Raw genomic sequence first — 21,771 nt, 5'->3', positions numbered from 1 at the left:
TGTGTCCTGACAGAGCTGGTTCACACCGGAAGGTTTGGAGCCGGATCTTAAAGGGACCATATGATCTGCTGGCACCCTGCCAAAGGTCAGGGTACAGCCCTGGTGTGTGACCAATAGGCCCAACCTATCTGACCACTTCCTGAGCCCCAGCAGCCCCTCTGATTCCGCTGATACTGCCCAAGACTACAATCCTGATTTGTTTTTAGTTTAGGTTTTTTGTTATTGTTGTTGTTTTTTATATATTTCCTCTTTTATTTACTTATTTTTACTTCACTCTTATTCTCCTTTCTTAATTGATTTTTAATTTCATAACATCATCCCTTAATCTCCCTTCTTGCTTCAATTTTTTTTTTCTTGTAGATGCACAAACACACACACACACACACACACACACACACACACACACACACACACACACACACACACACACACACACGCCATGAACAACTGACCCTAGAAGTGGTAACTGTCTGGTATTATTATATTTTTTGTAATTAATATGGTGGTTTTGTACTATTATTATTATTATTAGTTCTATTTTTGTTGGTTTTTATTTTAGGGTTTTGTTGGATGTTGTCTAGTTCTTGTCATATTTTTTTGCCTTTATGTCTCTACCTCTGTTCTGCACCAATAAATATAATAAATATAAAAAAGACTGCAGCACACTGATGGATTTGCAGCCTTTAATAGTGCAAACAGACCAATGTTTCAACACTACTGTGTCTTCATCAGAGTCAAAGACAAATCTGAAATGTTCTGTATATGATATTATATTCAAGATTTTTTTTTTCATGTGGTCTATTGTTATCTTCATCTTTAATTTTCTGCATTGTCAACTATGACCACATTTCCTCCACTGAAATAAATGAAATACTGTCCAAATAATTGGGGCTTTCAATATTTAACTCTGTCAGGACTCAACATTTCACTCAGAGCATTTGTCTCTGTCAGTGTTGCACAAACTTGCATCATTCTGTGCAGGAAAATATCTCACATATGTGTTTTTTCTAGCTTGAACAAAGACTAGCTATGAATTATGTGCTTAAAGTTTTTATGTTTCCCATTTACAGTTTGTCTCAATTAAAATGGTTACATAAACTAAGCATACTTTATAAAAAAATCTGTAGTGAACGACCGTCTCACTTTTGAACACTAGAGGGAGCCCTCTCCACGTGACATTGTTTTTGGCTGACTCCTTAAACGGAAAATCCACCTTAAAAACAAAATTTGCATCGTGTCGTTCCTGCTTGTAACACTATAAACACCATTACAATCCAGGAACTGCTTTATAGGGCGGTGAATCACAACAATAGGGGATGTGACGTTGTGATTCACAGCTGCATAATAAATAAAACTCATTTGAACGCACGTGAGTCTATCACACTTTCATAGCCCGTGAAACAACTCCAAACTATCATCTACTGACATCACCAATTTAAGTTTAAGATGCTCTGATTAAATGTATACACTGGACCATTTTTTCACCTGTGCTGATCACATGTCAATCACGTGTATATATCACAGTCTAATTTGTTTCTTGGGGTAGATGTCTCCCGTTTAAAAACCTCACAGGCCGTGGAGCCAGTCTTCTGATGTAGATTACATCCCATTGTTAGAGTCAAGGATAAACTTAAAACATGAAAATAAAACCGCAACTGTTACATCACTTACTGCACAGGAGAATAGAAGAGCTATTATTCATATTAGCTATAAATGATAGATAGATAGATAGATAGATAGATAGATAGATAGATAGATTCTTTTTACAACTTGTCCTCACTATTTTTGGAAAACCAAATGTGGTCTGAGAGGTCAAGATTATTCATAGATATAATAAAAAATAACGTGTGTGCTCATTCCTATGTATATTATAGCCTATTAGTATTTAGTCAGCAATCTTACTGTAAACTTACAGATGTATTTTTTTATAATCACATCCCTAAAGCGACCTCACTTCGTGTTAAACTCTTTATTACTCTGCTAATAAAAGCTCGGTATGTTATTGACAGTAATTTGTGACAAATATTTCCAACACGAACTCACATTTCTGGCACTAATGCCTGTGCTTTTTTTGTTTTCCACCCCTTGTGTCTGTCGCCCCGCTCCATCTTTTCACACTGTGTACCAGACCGCTCAAACGTGAAGAGCTTCAGCGAAATTATGCAACAGTGATAACCTTAGCCGGCTCCTCATTGGTCGCTCGACGTTCCATGGCGGGGCGTGATTATAAGCGTCTGTGTAACGCCATTGGCTATGTCTCGGCGGGGGGCGTGTCAGCTGCTTTCATTCACAAATCTAACAGCGGAGCATCTCTCCGACATGTGAAGATCGCTTCTGTTTATACTGTGAAACACATGTCTCTGTTCCGCAAATGTGAGCTGGGCGAGACGCTGCAGCCTTGTCGAGAAGATGGAGTTTGAATTGTTTTTAATAAAACATCAAATGTTTGCTCTCGCTTGTGTGGATTTATTGTTAAATTATATCTTAGCATAATGTTGTCCTGAAGGGCTGCAGCTGTTGTTTTGCGTGAAGCAGAGCTCAGTTTAATTCTTGATATTTGATAAGGGACTGTTATGAAAGTACTTTTCCACCAATGCTACTGCAGAATCCATCAGTATCAAAGAGCAGTGGCTAGAATAGGTTGAATATTTTGGTAAACTAAGCGATTATTAGGCGCTAGGCTGCTTCAAACAAAATAATCAAATGTTCAAACTGAAAAATAATACTCAAGTAGGCTTGTAATGGTACATTTGGTTGTGCCACGAGGCCTAGATTAACTGTACACTCAATGCTGTGAGGCACATATGCAACCATGCACATCAACAGTAGAAAGGTTGCTTTGTCAAAATTGTTTATAATGTGCAAGTAAGACGTGAAATTCTTTACTAAACAGCAGGGTGAAGGAGAAGACAGATAGTGCAGTACAGACAGGACAGCAGCAACAGTGTGTTATTGTTCTCCGGCTGTCCTGGTTTCCAGGTGAAACATGAGATGTTACTCAGCCTCTGCAATGAGAGTGAGCAGACAGTTTACAGTTTAGTCCTCTCTTTAGCCTTTTGCCTTCCCTCAGGTAGATCAGATTTCTGTTGTGGTGTCTAGCTGTCACCACACCTGCTCACGCGTTTGGCCTTACAGGAACTTCTGCATGCTTTCACTCACTTGAGTGCCTGCATGCTTCTACGATGTGCAAGACTTCATAACATGTTTTCTTGTGCAAGTCATCGATGGAACATTAACAATATGAAATCTGATATGACTGAATAAAATTAGGCTCTCTCTCAGCCTCGCCCTGACATGAACCACCAGTTTCTCAGCTGTACCAGCCTACATGTCATATGAGGACACAGGCTCCATCACTGTATCTGCAAGTCATTTACAGATTCATGTAACTTCAAGGGTAAAATAATTGATATTATTCCTGATGTGCGTCGTTCCACTTCCACCCTGTACATCCCATCTGAAGAAGGCACTATTTCTCATATTAGAAACCAATTTGAAGCACTGCACTTTGACCCACTTTATTGACAAAGGCACCATCCATAGGCTTTGGCTTAACATGGTCACTCCCATTGAATTCTCAAGCATGTCAATACAAGTGACTATAATGAGAAAGGGGGGAGGAGAGAGAAAAAAAACACCACACAGAAAACAGGTGGGGGATGGGATGAAGGGGGAAGGGAGATGGAAAGATGGAGATGATGGGGGTGGTCTTTAGCACCCATGAACTCAGAGGAGGTTCATTGGGTTCATGTGCTGCAAAGGAATGCTGTGGGGGGTTGGAAAGCTTTTTCTATCGACCTGGTCCCTGTGACACATAGCCTTCACATATACAAACCCTTCTCTCGGTTTACTATTACCAAAGGTTAACCGTTATTGTGTTTTGACAATAAGAGAGGGTAGTTTGCTCACCTGATGGCGTTGAGGTTGCTAAGTGACTTTACATGGTTACGATGCTCAGAGACAGGTATTGTCAATCAAACAAGGGCAGCCTGTTCTGTGTTTGTGTTTGTGTGTGTGTGTGTGTGTGTGTGTGTATGTGTGTTGAGGAGAAGGGTCGGTGGGTTCATGTGTATGTTGTATGTATAGAGGGGGAAGGGCTTCCCCTTCATCCCTGAACCTTGCATGCAAGGCGCTTAGAGGCATGGACCACTCCTCACGCTTAAACCTGGTATTTCACATCTAAAAATACCAGTAAACCCAGCATAATGACTGACTTGTAATTAAAGTCTTATGAGGAGAGTAAATACCAATACATATGATGAGTATGGGACAGATGAGGTGTGTGTGTGTGTGTGTTCCATACATGTTGGTATACTGCACTACATGTTGCAAGAGAAGGTCATTGAGTTCATGCTATAGTAACCTATAGAAGAGGGGGAAGCTGCTACATGGTCATAAATCATGGAGCAGAAAAAAAGACTTGGGGCATTATCTTCCAATCCACGTCACTTAGCCTACATTTTGATGTATTGGTGATCTTAATTTAACGATACAGCAACATGACACAAAATGAGATAAATATCTCACTTTTTAAATGAAATAAAATATCTATTTTTAAACATTTTTGTCACTCATTAACTAGTATATTTAACCTTGTTTTCCAGTTGAGCAACCTGAACCACGATAAAAAGCCTAGGTGGTTTCTGTTGAACTTACAAGATAACTGAAAAAAATGACATCAAATTCAAACATTTTTAGTAACACTATAAGAGAAACAAAACTATACCCATATAACTAAGAAATGTTTTGAAGGACAGCTATATTAGACAAGATATCACCGACAGAAAGAAAGAATTGTGTTGGAATAAAAGGGTTGGACTATCTCTGGAAATGTTAGCATGATAGTCAAATTTCATAGGTTATGCATGATGGTTGTATTGTATCGTCAAGCAAAAGGCAAATGTCTTTTAATGACTGACTTTATCCTTGAAGAGCCTTAATAGAGAGGCTGGAAGAGGACGGGAGCCACGGAGGAGTATTTGGTGGTCAAAGTTGAATTGTGTCATTGAATCAAATAAGGGGTTATTGATGTTGCCTGGAGACTGACTATGTACTCTGTTCAAATTCACATAAGAGTGCTCCCTTCCATTATAATGTACCATGGTGATAATGACACGGTCTGTGTGATAAGGTGTGGTTGAACTATGCTGGTCAGTCATCAACTTAATGTTGGGTCTTTGCATGCTGGCCAATCGACATAATGAGCATCTTTGAATTATTATTTATTTCTCTGGACTCTGGTCACTGTCAAGTCTGTGATATCAATAGGTATGAACAGAACAGATGAGGAGTGATTTGTGCCTGGACTGATCTCACAAACGCACAATCAAGACTAATTTATTTCCCTCAAAATAAAATGCTTCTCTCCTCTGATTAGATATACAGAATTTTTCTGTTGACAGGTCGGAGTTAACAAGATGATCACCTACAAAAAAATCATGTATGCTTGTGATTGTGTTCGTTAGTTCTGCGCGAATATACTTCATTGCCTCCAATCAGTATGACCGGGGAGCGGGGTTGCATAAGGTTTCTTATTTGCGGGGCGTTCACGCGGTGCGCGTGAGATTTTATGTTTTGGGTGTGCGTGTGCTTGTGTGTGGGTGGGTGGGTTGGGCGGTGTGTATGTATGAGGGGGGGAGGGGGGGGTGCAACATTAAATACATAGATATATATTGTGCGCATCAGATACTCAGAACATATTGCATATATGTGCATCTCTAGGGGGTCGACGCCGTAATGCGTGCCTGTGTTTACACCCGCTCGCAGTAGTAGAGCAGTCCTGCCCGACACCATACACACGGGCGACACATGAGTGGGCAGGACCTTGAGTGCCCGGGCCGCCGTCCAATCAACGTCTAGTAAAGCAATCACTGGCTGGAAGGGTCAGCCAATGGCGTGAGCCGCCGCCGGGCCGGCAGCCAATAGAATGCGCGTAAAACGTGGGCACGTGGATCCGCGCACATGTTGACGCTCGTAAACTGCCGAGAGAAAGAGCCAGCAAAGACACAAACCGATGAACGGCCGGGCGGTGTGTGTGTGTGCGTGTGTGTGAGAGGACGAGAGAGAGAGCTGAGGCTGGGTGCCCCGATGCTGCTCCAGCTACGGAGTGTGTACTGACGGATCTGTCGTATCAAAGTAGGAGATAGAGACGTTAACGGCAGTTTGTGGCAGCTTCTGTTTTTATCACACAGCACTGACGGTGAGTATTTCCTCTAACGGTTTCTTTTTTTGTTTGTTTGGTGGGCTAAACGTTTCCCGAAGTTGGCAGGCTAGCCTGAAGGAATTTCCTGTCCCGCTACATCCTGTATGTGCCCCCGGCACAATTTATTATAACCAAAAGCTGATTTATTTCTAATATGGCTTAGTCCCAACTGATTTTATGTAGCTGATCCTTCCCATGTAATGGTGTGCTTTCATATCGCCAGACTAACTCGCTGCTAAATCATGTTTCCGCTTATATTTGCTCATGTTGTCATGCCACTCAGATAAATTTATGTTATTTTAAGTGCTTTGTTGTGAATGTACAATAGATTTTGTATGTATTATCGCTGTGTAATGTGTTGCTGTGGGCGTCGTGGTAGCGCAGAACGGCAGCCAACACCTGAGACGCAGCCGCATGGTCCTACCTGTGCAGACTATGCCAACACATGCACCTCTTCATCCCCATCCCCATCCCCATCCCATCTACTAAGGGGCTATGAACCAAATCAAAGAGGGCGTGGAAAAAAAATAGGAATAAGGACCAAATGGGATTATAGTGTTTTTCCACTATTTTAGTGGACTGAGGTGCCTGTAAAATTGGTATTATTTAGGTTTTAAGAGGAAATAACCAGACTGAAAGGAAGCCAGATACGAATGGCGAGAGATTTTGCTTGTTGTAAAAGCTGAACCGGTTTGTTGAAATCTTTATTCATTCCTGAAACTGAGGGTTTAATTCTTGCTTTTTGGCGTCTGTGTGGGCACAAATCTGTACCACTCTCCTTTTGTCTGTGTTGACTCTATTTGTGATATTGGTTAAAAAAAAAAATTTTTTAAAAGCTGTGTTTTTACAAGTTGTGTGTATTCCTGTGACCCTTCTTATTTCCCCCTCTGTGATAGTGGGATCAGAGAGCAGCAGCAACTCAGAGATTACACAGAGAGAAAGAGAAAGAAAGGGAAAGAGAGATGAGAGAAAGGCACATGGCCGGAGATACAAAATGTAAAATGTGAGTAAGAGAGGAAGAGGAGGAGGAGGAGGAGGAGGGTTGGTCTGTGGTAGAGGAAAGGAAGAGGAGCACCAGGCTTGTGTGCAGAACGAACAGGATGAGCTGAAGGGAGAGCAGAGAGAGATGAGAGGCATACAGAAATGCAGCCGGAGAGGAAAGAGAGAGGTTCGTGTGTGTGTGTGTGTGTGTGTGTGTGTGTGTGTCAAAGGGGGGGTGGTGTAGGGGGGCAAGCCAGAGACAGAGAGGAGGGGCTACAGAGAGCACCGGAGGCAGTGAAAGAGAGAGAGCGAGAGAGAGAGACTGCCTATTCTGATTCCACTACTCTACAAGCTCCCATCCCCCTCACATTTTACTCCTCTCCAGTCTCCAATCTCCTCAATGGGAGCCAGACATGCACTACCATTGTGTGCCTACTGCCTACCCCCAGTCCCACTCTGCACCATGTTAAACTAGGGCACTGGTATACCCACCATTTTGAGTAATTTGGGTTATTATTTTTGGGAGAGAGATAGGAAAAATTGCCAAATGGAAAAGCAGTTTTTTGCGATGAATCTGTCTCCGTTTGGCCCTGCCTCTCACTCGAGTAACAACTTAGATCACACTGCTTTTGAGTTGTCAGCCGAGCCTTTATTTTTTATGTCTAAAAATTGATCTAAGCGTCGGATAATTTAATATATTTCTGTTCTAATGCTGAATTTCTGCAACCCCCCCCCCCCCTCCCACAGCGATGCAGTCCCAGGGTAGCACTTCCTCCCAGCCCTCCTTCGACTCCCTGAGCTCCAGCGACAGCCTCCTGTTCAGCGACTCGGAGCAGGCGGAGGATGACACAGACGTCTTCTTGACAGACAGCTCCTCCTCCGTCAGCATCGGAGGAACGGGCGGGGTCGCGTCCAATGGGGACGGAGGATCGGAGAGCCCAGGGTCCCAGTGGGCATGCGACGGCTTCACTGACAAAGAGGAAGAGGAGTACAGTTCGAGGAGCGGCGGCAAGGCAGCTCACATCAGGTTGGACGAGACGGATCCCACCGGCCAGATCCCGAAGTCCCAGGGAGACCTGCTGTTTGCTCAAAAGGTAAGGGAAGTTTCGGATGGAGAGCGCAGAAAAAGAGTGATGAGAAAAGAGGTGACGGAGCGATTCTTAAGAAAAGTGGGTAGACGAAAACTCAGCAACTGATTCAGACAGGAAGGCCTAACTCAAACCCAATAGTAATCTATCTTCTCTCCCTCTTCCTCTTTCAGTGTGCTGAGCTACAGGGTTTTGTCCGGCCCCTGCTAGAGCTGCTGAATGGACTGAAGAGGGGCCGATTCGACCGTGGTAAGCATCCTTACATCACTGCCTACAGACGAGCATGTGTGCAGACTGGTGGCTAAAGTTGTAGATGCTGAACACTGGTTTATATGATCTGAGTGGCCTCAATCCTTTGGAAACAGAGAGTTTCCTTTGTGCCGCAGTCTGTATTGATGCAGCTCATTGATGTAGTCCAAAGTGCAGCATGTGTGAAGCGACAGTCTTGCAGCTGACTCATCAGCTCACCAGAGTTCATGGATACGTGTGAAAGTGAAAGTGGTGGGTGCACATGTGTGTCTGAGAGAGAGACTGTGTATGTCGACATGTGCATGCATCTACCGTGACTGGTGCAAATGCTGACTGGAGGATTATGTTCTTGATTGACAGGTTTGAGTAGTTTCCAGCAGAGCGTTGCCATGGACCGAATCCAGAGGATCGTGGGCATTTTACAGAGACCCAACAGCGGGTAAGATGTCATCTACGCTGCCCTTCTGTTATTCTCATCTTAACCCCTGCATTATTAGACACCACCTCCCTCTTTTTAAATTGTAGTTATAAGAAGACAGGACCAGGGAGATAGTTTTCCATTTCAAGCCTCATCTCCTGTTTCATGTTTTATTGAACAGGCCTTGGGCTAGGTAGAGTTACAGCATTCAGCGGTGCAGAGAAGCACTGAGCTTCAGGGGAAATTTTTTATCTACATCTACATGTAGGACCATAAACATCCAGATGTTTTCCTATGCTGTAGCATAATAGCATAGCCATATGCTCCTAACTTTAATGTGTCTCCCTATTTGCCCTTTTTATATTTTGTAGGGAGAAGTACTTGAACACTCTCCTCCAGGTGGAGATGATGCTGAAGCTTTGGTTTCCTCATATCCTGACTCAACCCGTCTCTGCAGCCTCCAGCGTCGCCACGTCCCCTGCACGCTCCCTCCAAGACAATACCAGCTCCACCCCGCCGCACAAGCACAGGGATCAGTTACATATTCCCGTCAAGGTGAGAATATACAAATTCCTGTGCGTGCAAGAGCTTACATGTGCGCACACAAACCCCCCCCCCCAACATCACCGGCACAGCAAATTGAGTTCTTTTATTCACTGGCAAATTACTCTCCTGCTCGTTTTCCAGAAACGCAGACTCAGCTGGACAGGTACGGACTCCCCTACACCTTCCCCTGTGCTTCTCAAGTGTCCTCGCATCAGTGCAGAAGAGAGGAGGGGTAAGCAAGATGATGATGAAAGGGACCACCCTCCTCCTCCGCCTCCTCCTCCTCCTCCATCACTGACATCTGATGCAAACCAAAATTCACCAGATGTGGCCGGTGACAGTCAGCGAAACGAGGACGCAAAGGGAAAGGACAGTGACGGCGAGGAACCGGGCAAGCTATCAAAGCCGTATAAAGCAGGTCAAAGCTCTGAGCCCAGCCTGACGTGGGTGCACGTCGCCCCCATCCTGTCCCCACGGAAGGCGTGCACCTCACACGAGGGCACAACAGCGGCAGGTACCAGCGAAAACCAGCTTGTCACCGCCGTCCTCCCACCCAGCAGGAGGGGCAGTCCGGCTACGCAAGACAGCTCCATCTCTTCTACCACACCTTACAAGCAACCCAGAAATCTAAAGAAGCCAATCCAGTGCCAAAGCCAGCCTGTTGCTGGACAACAGTGTGAGAGTGAGACCATCGTGACCTGCCAGGGTCAAAGCCAATCTCCTCATGTCACACTTAAGCCTTTGCCCAGGGTGTGCCCCACCCCCTTAGAGACCTGATGCATCCAAGAAGCAAAGAGCCGGCAGCCTCGCTTTGTTACACCACCAGGCTGAAAGCTGCAGTGAGAGCAAGAAGGGAAGAGGCTGATGATTATAAATGCATTAAAGAGAAGAAGGGAGGAAGGAATTATAGGTGCTTAGAGGCTGAAGACGAATGATAGATCGCACGCAACCACTCATCAAGAACACAGTTACAACAGTTATTTCAAACAGGATATAATGTGTTTGTATGAATTAAATATGTGTTGATAATCACAATTCTGTTATAATCTAAACGTGTATAAAAGTGGTAGTGGTTGAGGGAGTATATGAAAGAACACCTGAAACTTGAAGGCTATTTACAGGTTAATGACCAATAAGGAGAGATTTTCAAGAATGATAGGAGAAAATAATAATTTCTCCTCAGCATGAAAGCAATCAGAGATGTTTCAGCAGACATCTAACTTGAAGGTTGAATAGACGAATTCATGTCAATATTCAGAATGAAAGCTGTGATGAGGCAACTCTAGTTAGGGTTCAATCCAGAGTGCAGGGTGAGCTGAATTTGATTCTAGTCTTACAGCAGGAGACACGTTTGAGCTTACGTTCACTTGTAGATAGAATTGAAGCATCTGGCTTGAAGAGGAGAAGTGACAAAAAGTCATTGAAAATCTTGTAGCTAGTGATGTGTACAGAACGCAGCATTATACTGTACGTGTGGTGTGTTAGAGTCATTGGAGACTGTGGAAAAAGAAATGACGTCATCAACTCGCGAATGTAATCCAAGAACTGTTGGGGCACTTGGCTGGCAGATCTGTGGCAAAGCATTGAGAGGAGTGACATCACGGCGATCAGAGGTCACATAAGTTTTCTAGTCGCGCTGTTGGACACAGATGTTTCTGCCTGGTCCACACACGACAAACTGAAAAGGAATCATGAATAAATCCAAGAAAGACTTTTTTAAAGACCAGCCTGAGGAAAAACAAGGACCACTCAAAGACACATGACTCGAGTCCCACAGTTAATTTATTCATGTGTTGATCTGACACTGCATTTATTTATTGTTTGTATTTATTTATTGGGCAGCTGAGTATCGCCTGCTGTGCGCTTGCATAGTTTGGCCTACATTTTCTTTTTTGAGGCGATTGGGAAGATGCTATTGACATTTTGTTAGTGGTTTTTAATTGCTGTCATGAGGAGAGGAAAAAAAAAAACTGAAGGAAGTGAAATCTTATGATTGGACTAGTGGACTACTGTGCCTTTTTACCAAATAGGATGTGTTCAGAAAAGCATTTTGGTGCTTTCAGTGCATTCATACTGCGTTTTGATTGTTTTGCTCGCATCTCACAAAACCAGTACACTTTCAACCATGAAAGCCTACATGTAGTCATTTTCATCCTGAAGTTACACACAGCAACAACAACAACAACAACAACAACAGTATCACCAACTATCTACTGCTTAACAACCAGCATCCAACTCTACTATTCTGACACCTACAGTTAATCACATCTCTAACTTTTACACACACCAACAAGCAGCGGCTACTCTTTTGTGCTGAAGTATGAAAAGTGTAGCCCTCTCTGGAGGCTTTTCTCTTGGTTCTGATCAATAGAGGGACAGAATGAACTGCACTTATCGCTGGTGCTCTTGAAAAAACTTGAAAAAAATCAGAACATATAAATGTAAGGGAGGAAATCTTTATTTGCACCACCCTCTACTGCTGCTATTGTTATTCTGATTCTAATTTAGATGTTTTAATAGGAGGCTCTCTCTCTCTCTTTATTTGAAATCTGCTCACAATATTCTTATAAATGTAGGAGGGGTGTTAGCAATGTGATTGGATTTACCTATATTGCAAAAGTATTGTAAATATTTAGACTAAAATATTTTTAAATTGGTATGAGTAGATCATACATTATTTACATTAACAGAGAGGGGAGACACAGTATCTTCTGTTGAGTATATGTGTACCAGACTCCTCCAAAAAAAAAAAAGCACCACATGTGAACACAGAGCCGCTGGCAGCCTCCAGGTTACTGCCCATGTTTTTTGGAGCAGGGAGTGTACAAACCCTCGGTCACAGACGCTAGAGTCATGTCGTCCTGCCCCATCCCGTCTTCAAATGTGGCGGTACGATGTGCCAGACGCTGACTCTTCATCAGAGGCTGGGGGTGTCTTCCACATCACTCCTGTTTTTATACGGTTGTGGTATGACAGAGAAACCAATTGCACTTATTTTTCATTGTTTATGTCCTTTTTTTTTTTTTTCCATGTATGTTTTCTACTGCAGCGACCACTGCTGATTGGTCAGAGAGAATAATGTCTTGTTTATTTTAGCTGCCTTCTTTTTCTTCTTCTTCTTACATCGTAAAAGCTGACTGTAGTTCCCCCATGGACGTATCATAAGAGCTCTTATAATACAGCCATGAGTCCCCCCCCCCCCTACCCCCGCCCCCGCACCCGCACCCTTGCGTCCCCTCCCCCACTCCACTGCATTCGTCTGCCCTTGCCCTCTCTCTCCTTCATCTCCCTCAATCCCGTTAGTATGTTTTCTTTCTAAACTAAACTCTAAAGTCTTTCTCTCACATCCATCTTTACATGATATTACTCTTCTGGCTACTTTTTCAGTAATGATACAAAAAGGAAAAAAAAAAATCTTTTAATAAATGACACATTTTTGAAAGCTGAACTGTTGGCGTGTGTTTTGTCCTCATGTTTTTATTTTTTTTATTTTTTATTATTTGCATATTTTTGTTTTAGGTTTTCTTTTTAGTCGTAATGTGATGCGACCGATGTGTTTTTGGACAGAAGCTCTCACTAAACAGATGTGTGACTCGATGGGGTGCAGATTTAGAGACTGTACATTTTGAAGTGTGCGTGTGTGGGTGGTTGTCGGGGGGGGGTGGATGATGAAGGGAAGGAGGGGTGGCAGGCTGCGAGACTACAGCCACGATAATCTGACTGGCAGTAGTGGGGGGGCTGGCTGATCCTCCAACCAGCTGCTACTACAGAGTGCAAACACTTGTGTAGTCAGGGGCGGATTTACTTATTTTGGGGGCCCTAGGCAAACTCTGTCTTGCTGTATTTTCACTCTTTCTCTAACTGGGAGTGTTAGTATTTGCAGTGGTAGAAGAAGTAGTCAAAACCTATTTCTTTAAGTAAAACTATTAATACCGCACAGTAAAAATACTGTTAAAGTCCAATGTACTACAATATAATGCTAGAGAGTTTAATCAATATTAGAACATCATATTTTATTTTTTATATTTTGTGAGTAAAATCTGAATCTACAACGAAACCAGTGACATTTATCTGTCAGATAAATGTAGTGGTTCAATATTTTCCCCTAAATTAGAAGTAGTATACAGTTGCATATTTTTTAAGTGCATTGGGAGCCATTTGTTAGTTATTTTGGTGTACAATGAGTAAGAATAATGACGTAATTCAATATTTTCATATCTAAACATAATAATAAATCTATAGCTGTTTAGGGCCCTTTTAGTTGGGGGCTCCAGGCAGTTGCCTATCTTGCCTGATGGTAAAGTCCGCCCCTGCGTGACAGTCAAACAAGGGCTGGCAAGGTAATTTCAGTCCCTCTGAAAAAAAAAAAATCAGGGTGAAAATCAAAAGTTAATCTCGCACTGATCACTCACAACACCTTCTGTGAGAAAACTATTTTTTAAAAAAGGACTGTTGCCAGTGACATATTTTGTGTAGAAAATATAAAAAGTGACTTTATATCTTTGCAACATGATAAAAGAAAAACTAAAAATTGCTGATAACTTAAAACTCAAAAACACACTCTAGTTAATAATATTATGTAACTAATTAATGTTGTTTTTTACATCAAAATATGAATCATTTGTGAAACTCAGGTTGTGTAGTATTAGTAATAAAATATTTTCATATAGAGCTACAATTAAAAAGTTAAGAAAATCAGCAACTATTCTGATAATCAAAAATCTATTTTTTAAACAATAACTCCAAACATTTTCTGGTTCCAGCTTCTCCAATGTGAGGATTTGCTTTTCTTTGTTTTATATCATATAATATCAATCTGAATATCTTTGGATTTGGGAATGTTGCTCAGACAAAAGAGAATATTTGTAGACATTATCTTGAGTTTAGGTAAATTCACTAATTCTGACATTTTATAAACTAAACGATTAATCAATTAATCAAGAAAATAATTGTCAGACTAATCATTAAAATAATTTTTAGTTGCAGATGTAATTTCATATATTTACTCATAATTTAGCTCTTGTTCTTGACACAACAAGGCTGAAACCATTTTCTCTCCACTCCAGCATCACATCCATGGATAGATACTGCCTGCACATGGGCACGAGAGTGGCAAATTTTAAGAGGGTGTGGTTTGATTTCTCCCTGCTCAGACAGGATGAAATCAGCCATGGCGCACGTACACACACGGACACACACGCACACACACAAACACAAACTTACCCAGACTCATAAACAGAGATACACACACACACGTGTGCCACTCCCCCACCGCACGCTCTGACACACTGACTGGCTGATTTTGTGATGGGCCTGTCTCTGACACACTGACTGTGCTACATTACAACAACAGAGACCGCCCTCCCTCCCTCCTCCCCTTTGCCTCCCTGCCTCCCTCTTGGCCCCCCCTTGTATCCATGCAGTTTTTAGCAGAGAAGCCCTTGCCCTCCAACTCCCTCCCTCCTGCCACTACTCCCCCCTTTCTCCTCTGGAAGAAGGAAACTAGGGGCAAGAGGAAAAGGACGGGAAGAGGATGTATGGAGGGCACAGGGAGGAGACCTGACCTCACTTCAGACAATTTACAATTTGGTTTTAAAAAAGTTTAACCCCCACACTACAATACAGCCAATTTAGCATGCTGTATTTTGTAATAGTTTATATTATAACAAATACTCAGCAGATGGTTGAGGGAAAAACATCATTTATGTGTTCAGTTGTTTTCACTTCTCTCAGAATCCAAAAGCATGTGTTGGATTAATTGAGCATGTGTGTCCGTGCATCAATAGGATTGTACATAATGAACTTACTGCTCCTCTTATCCCTTGTTGTGTAGGTTTAAATTGTGGTCCCGCATCCCTTTATTGGTTTGAACAAGTTAATGATTTAAGGGTGTCTGTCCGCTTCTTCTGCATGTGAGACAGCGTAATGCGGAAGAATGGCACAATGAGGTGCTTATTCACTTATTCTAAAATCCCCTCCCCCATAATTCATCCGCTGCACTCCAGTAAAACTCACGTGAGGTGAAGCCACTCTTGTGACTTTACAACTGCACACACGGCCTCACATGCACACACAAACATAAAGAGATGGTAGGAGCACACTCACACACGCATACACATGCTCTTACTCACCCAAAGTCCTCAGGGGGTTTTAGTGCCGACTAGTCCCAAAACAGCCTTGATGCTCATTAAAATTGCACAGGGGCCAGCCCTGCAATGGAAATCAGAGCTACTTCGCAGTCATTTCTGCCTTGCTGGAGCTTACAGAGATGACGGGCCTTGGTGTGTGTGTGTGTGTGTGTGAGGTTGAAGAAGCTGCTATGCCAACCATCTGTGGTCCCCATCACCATGATGTCACCAATAGGGGACACAGTAAAGGCATAGATAGCAGGACTACATTTTCAAGGACGCACGTGTATCTCATGACATTGTGTGTGATATTTGGGGCACAGCCCAGCTACAGGCAAATAACATCCTCATCAGTTTCTTTGGCCTGGATGTGTTCTTGGGAGCCTTGCTCACGATGACGCAATCCTACACACCTTCTGAATTATTCAAGGTACATGTTAGGTTGGACTAATCAATCGCAAGTGCGCTAAGGGTCAGGGTTAGGGTTAGGGGTTAGGGTTAGGGGTTAGGGGTTAGGGTTATGGGCACACGAGGAAACACAAGACGTACAAATCTCACAAGAGTTTAACAAATCATCCCTCCAGCTAATCCAATCTAGCTCCAACCATTTTTCAAGTACAATGAGTGAAAGGGAAACACCGTGTAGATTATACTGAGGACAAAATAAAGAAAGGTGCGTAAAGAAGGCAGAGTTTGCAAACAAATAGGGGTTATGAATGAGAGAAAAAAAATTGAGCGATAAAAGCTTACACTCTCAGTAGACGACTTGGGATTTAGTACACGCACGTGCACCCGCGCTGAGGTCCGAGCAGCCCATGTGTGAAGTAAAGACAGCAGAGTCCCCTGAGATAGTGTCTTCCAAGATGATTTACGGCCCCTGTCAGATACAATGAAATAAAACTGGGTCAGCATGATGAAATATACCATAACCACACACTTGATGAATCAAAAAGCTGTGTGAAGGAACGTAAGGAAATATCTTTACTGAAGTAATAAATTATACACTTATGTAATATTTATAGCAAAGCAGTAATGCACATTAATAACAGCTGACATCATGTTATGTTTTATTATGTTAAGAAAATTGTGGGAAATGAAAGAAATACTTGTGAAAGTCTCAACAATGTGTGCATTGCCGATATTGGACGAGGATTAGCTGCAGACTAAATACTTGGCATTCCAGTAATATAATAGAATAATTCATACAGCTCTCTCTACACGACCCCATGATGCTGTATTACGCTTGTTTTATGCGCTGTGTTTGCCAGTGTGAGTAATAGCTTGTGTGTGTGTCCATGTGAGCGTGTGTGTGTGCGCGCGAGTGTCTGTTTGAGCTTGTGTGTGTGTTTTGTTTTGTTTTTCTGTGTGTAGCTGTATAGAAATATCTGTGGTATTGTCATATTATGTGCTGAGGTGTCATTACATAATAGAGTTGGCTAGTGAGTGAGGAGGGGTGGGAGGGGGGTGGGGGGAGCAGACAGCACATGTGAGGTGCCAACGAGGAATTCAGGTTGATCACGGGTGGTGGATGGGCAAATGTGAGTGAATGAGTGTGTGTGTGTGTGTTGTTTACTTGCACACTGATCATTTGATTAAAACCACATTAAAGAGGCACTCCTGTAAATGTTATATAGACATTTAACTAGGTTATTTGACCAAAATTGAGGTCAAAATCACAGTATGAATTAGCGGACAGACTAACCAGATTTATAGGTCAATCTTTTAATTACTGTTTCATATAGTGCTGAAGTGATTGGTCAATCAACTGAAAATGAATCTACACTAATTTCGATAATTGTTTTAATTTAAGACAGCAAAAATACCAAACACTCTGATTCAACCCTTGTAAATGTGAAAATTTGCTACTTTTTTTTCGTATCATTGTAAATTGTAAATATTTTTGTGCTCTGGACTGTCGATAGAACATACAAATCAATCTGAAGATATAACAAGGGCTGAGACTAACAATTATTTTCATTATTTATTAATCTATTGATTATTTTCTTGATTAAATGTTTAATTGTTTGCTCTATACAATTTCAGCAAATAGCAAAAAGATGCCCTTTACAAAAATGCCCATGGTGATGACTTAAAATGTCTCCAACCAACAGTCCAAATCCCAAATATATTCAGTTTACCATCATGTAGGACAAAGAGCAAAAGAAGAAAAAGAAATATTCCTATTTGAGAAGTTGGAACAAGTGATTGTTCTGTTTTTGCTTTAAAAAAATCACTTAAACAATAAATCAGTTATCAAAATCATTGCAAATTAATTTTCTGTCAATCAACAAATCAATTAAAGGACTAACTGCTTGTCACTATGACTGTCGTCTTGACTAATTGTCCCTTTGGGCTGTAGGAAACTGTGAAATTGTGAATTGACATTTTTCACTCTTTTCTCACATTATGAAAATAGATCATGTAGATGTGTACGTGTACAACTCTTAGTCTGTTTCCTTATGGTGTTTTGATTCTGCACTGCACCAGAAAGGTCACTGAGTGAACTTTATTCAAAGTACTGTTTCTACACACAAAGGGCCTTGTGGTGGTGGAAAAAGCTCACATTTCAGCATTGAAAAAACCCCAAAAACAAACATACAATGTAAGTCTCAAATTTCCTCCTATTATTTTGTGGTTTCAATGAGATGTTTTGTGTGAGCTTTCACACGTCTTTTTAGATACCAAACTCTCATCAAATAGTACTGATTGGGCTGTTGGGGGATATGTTTAGTACCACAAACGATGTAAAAGCTTTAATTGAGCTCTGATCTAATAGCACCCAGGATACCCTAATATCCTGTATACAGCATATACCAACACTGGATGATCATGGACAAAGTTAGCACTGTGAGTGAAACCATTGTAAAGAGAGGAGGAGATGTGGCAGACTGGTGTAGCCTCAGGCTCACTACTGCATTCATGCTCACACTACTACAAATGCACTCAGTTGACCCACATCATGCAAGGATAGAGAAAAAAATGAAGGGGTGGGACTACAGTGGAAGGAAATAGAGATCACCTGATAATGTATTTACCAGGGCAATGGGTTCATGACTAGTTTAAATGGTTAGTTGAGCAATAGTTAAGCAATGTTTGACTCTATACTGAGTACTGATAAAATGAGATAGGGGGTAAGTTGTAGTTTTAACATGTAAACCAAGACCTGAGCCATTACTTTTGGGGAGGCAACTGGAAAAAGAAAGTAATCAGACCTATCTTGTATCTTATCTTTCCATTTTCTATTTAATGGGCCATTGGGCTTTATAAACTGAACTGAAATTAATTCAATATATCATTATGTGATACAATCCAAACAAAGACTGTTTGCTGACAACTTTTAAAGAACACAAAAAGATTAGGGTGATTAATTTGACATTATCAATAATTAGAAGCAAATAAACAGAAATCATAATTATTGATTCACATCAGCTCCTTGTGCTGTACTATAGAGGCTTTGTAATGCCAAATTTAGTCATTCAGCATGAACAGCTTTGGCTGGCTGTGACAAAATTCAATGTCTTAATAAATTAATCAAAGCTGAGGAAAGAGTAGAAGGTCCAGGCCTCATGGCCATGAAAAATACAAAAAATGGAAATATGATGCATCAAATGTTTTCCTACTGAGATTTGATTATGGATAAATGTTGCCTCAGACCAACATGGTCATTTCTTTCAATTTCAATCAAAAACATATAAGACGTGCAATTTGAATCTTGCTTAAAAAGCATATTTTAACTGTATTTTTATTACATTTGAAATGACACAACTTATCTTTTAAGGAATATTATGTGTTATTGTTGTTTTTTTCACTCCCCTCCCTGTTTTTACACTTGAGCATGGAAGTTTATTCTTGACTTTGGACATTTCTGTATGTGTTTCAAGGACTTTTAATTATTTTCTTTAACTTTGTTGACATTTATAGCCCACTCCTCTGGTGCAGTTACAGTACAGTTGCTGTGTTAACACCTGCAGTGGCGGAAAGTAAACTTACTCAAGTGCTGTAATTAAATACAATTTAGAGGTACTTATACTTTATTTTAGTATTTTCTTTTTATGCTGCGTTATACTTTTATATTTCAGAAACGGAACAGTAAATTAGTTAGTTAGGTGGTGAAAGATCTGAATACTTAATGTGAATTCTTCCACCACTGGTTATCAAAGAGGGAAACAACTGATTGAGACTTGTTTTCTGGTTAGATTTAAGTTTTACAGTGTTTTAAAAAATACTCAATTAACTTTTTTGTCCCTCTTTTTTTACATGACAACATTTTGCACTAGCTTTATTTGGCGTTAGCATAAAAGGAAAGCACTGACTATTATACCCAATTCTACAATAAAGCTAAACAGTATACCACTGTAAAAACTATTTTTTAAATTATCAATGTTCTTATAATAATCTTTATTTGTATGGCACTTTCCAATTATTTACTTCACACACACCAAAAAAAGCACAAAGCAAAACAATACAAAGAAAATAGAGTAAATTTAAAGTTAATGCACAAAAGGAAAAATTAATTTTTAATAGTGATTTAAAGGAAGTCAGTGGGGTCACAAGAAGAATTTCAACAGGAAGACTGTTCCAGAGTTTTGGGGCCCTGACAGTAAAAGCATAGTCTCCTTTAGTTTTAAGTCTAGATCTTCGGGACTGTTAGCAGAGTTTTGTTGTAAGATCTGAGGTTGCATGCAAGTAAATAGGGGCACAAAAGGTCACAAATGTATGCTGGAGCCAGACCATGTAGTGCTTTAAAAGTAGTGAGGAAAACCTTAAAGTCAATTCTAAAATGAACTGGAAGCCAATGCAAAAAGGCTGAAACATGGGTTATGTGATCTATTTTGTTTGTTCCAGTTAACAGTCTGGCTGTAGCATTCTGTATAACTTGAGGGTGTGAGTGTGCTTTACCATTCAGGAAGGTTAAGAGTGAATTAAAGTAATCAATTATTGAGAAAACAAAAGCATGAATAACTTTTTCCACTTTCTTCGAAGTTGATAAAACTGGATTGAACTACCTTATTGACATGATCAAAAAATGTAACATCAAAATTTAAATTGGAATCTAAGATAATTCTTAAATTTCTGGCACTAGGCTTAACAGAGGGGGCAGGTTAACAACTGTATCATTAAAATCTGATGTGTTTAATGGCCTGAATAGGATTATTTCAGATTTTTCTTCATTGAGTTGGAGGAAGTTATTAGACATCCAACATTTGATATCCATTAGACAGTTCTTTAAGGAAGTCAGACTGCTGGTGGAACCTGGTTTTACAGACACATGAAGTTGTGTGTCATCTGCATAGCAATGAAAAGAAATCTTATGATTGTGTATTATTCTGCCAAGTGGAGGCATATAGATACAGAATAAAAGGGGACCTAGGACATAGCCTTGAGGTACTCCATAGTTCATAGGGGCAGAAGATGATGTGAAGAAGAGTAACTGTAAACTGTTTGAGATGTAAGAGATGAACCACTCAAGAGCAGTGTCTGCAACTCCTACAATGTCTCTTAGACGACAAATTAAGATACTATGATCTACTGTATAAAATGCAGAACTTAAGTCAAGTAAAATCAGGGAAGACCCTTCACCAGCCTTTCAAAAATATCATGCTCCAGGCAAAACAATACAAACTACTGGTAACAAATAATAAGAAATATACAGATGGGTGACAAATTAAATGAAAAAACGGTACAGGCCTGAATATTTGACCCCTACAGTGAGGGGATCCGGTGGCTCTGTTATGCTGTGGGGGGCACTTGCTGTTGTGTTTTGGGTCCACTTATCCCCTTTTTCCTATGATGAAACATTTCAACCCTGATGGGAATGGTCTCTTCCAGGATGACAATGCCCCAATTAACAGGGCACGAGGGGTCACTGAATGGTTTTATGAGTATGAAAATGATGCAAATTACATGCTATGGCCTTCGCAGTCACCAGATCTCAACTCAATTGAACTCCTATGTCCAACGTGTTGGCCAGCGCTCTCCACCACCATCATTGAAACACCAAAAGAGAGAATACCTTTTGTAACAATGGTGTTCTTCCCTCCAGTAGAGTTCAGAGACTTGTAGAATCAATGCCAAAGCATGTTGGAGCTGTTGTGGTGGCACATGGTGGCCCAAAACCTTACTAAGGTTACTAAGGACACTTGATGGGATGTATATATG

The 21,771-nt window shown here is 41.1% G+C and overlaps 1 protein-coding gene across 3 annotated transcripts; it reads left to right on the top strand.

Moving 5' to 3' along the window:
- Window positions 1-5,961: 5,961 nt before the first annotated feature.
- Window positions 5,962-12,214, top strand: LOC137191366 (uncharacterized). Of its 3 annotated transcripts, XM_067601402.1 has the most exons (7): window positions 5,962-6,199; window positions 7,099-7,205; window positions 7,931-8,277; window positions 8,445-8,520; window positions 8,881-8,959; window positions 9,310-9,493; window positions 9,626-12,214. In XM_067601402.1, exons 3-7 carry the CDS (start codon window positions 7,933-7,935, stop codon window positions 10,259-10,261), a joined length of 1,320 nt encoding a protein of 439 aa, XP_067457503.1. In that variant the 5' UTR covers window positions 5,962-6,199; window positions 7,099-7,205; window positions 7,931-7,932; the 3' UTR covers window positions 10,262-12,214. The 3 variants fall into 3 exon arrangements, with proteins under 3 accessions (XP_067457503.1, XP_067457502.1, XP_067457501.1); XM_067601401.1 differs by lacking the exon at window positions 7,099-7,205 and having other exon boundaries at window positions 5,963-6,199; XM_067601400.1 differs by lacking the exons at window positions 5,962-6,199; window positions 7,099-7,205 and adding an exon at window positions 7,217-7,370.
- Window positions 12,215-21,771: the final 9,557 nt, after the last annotated feature.

The sequence above is a fragment of the Thunnus thynnus genome, chromosome 10, assembly GCF_963924715.1.
Source record: "Thunnus thynnus chromosome 10, fThuThy2.1, whole genome shotgun sequence".
Taxonomy (NCBI): domain Eukaryota; kingdom Metazoa; phylum Chordata; class Actinopteri; order Scombriformes; family Scombridae; genus Thunnus; species Thunnus thynnus.
Note: the sequence above shows the minus strand (reverse complement) of the source record. Positions and strands in the feature narration are given on the sequence as shown.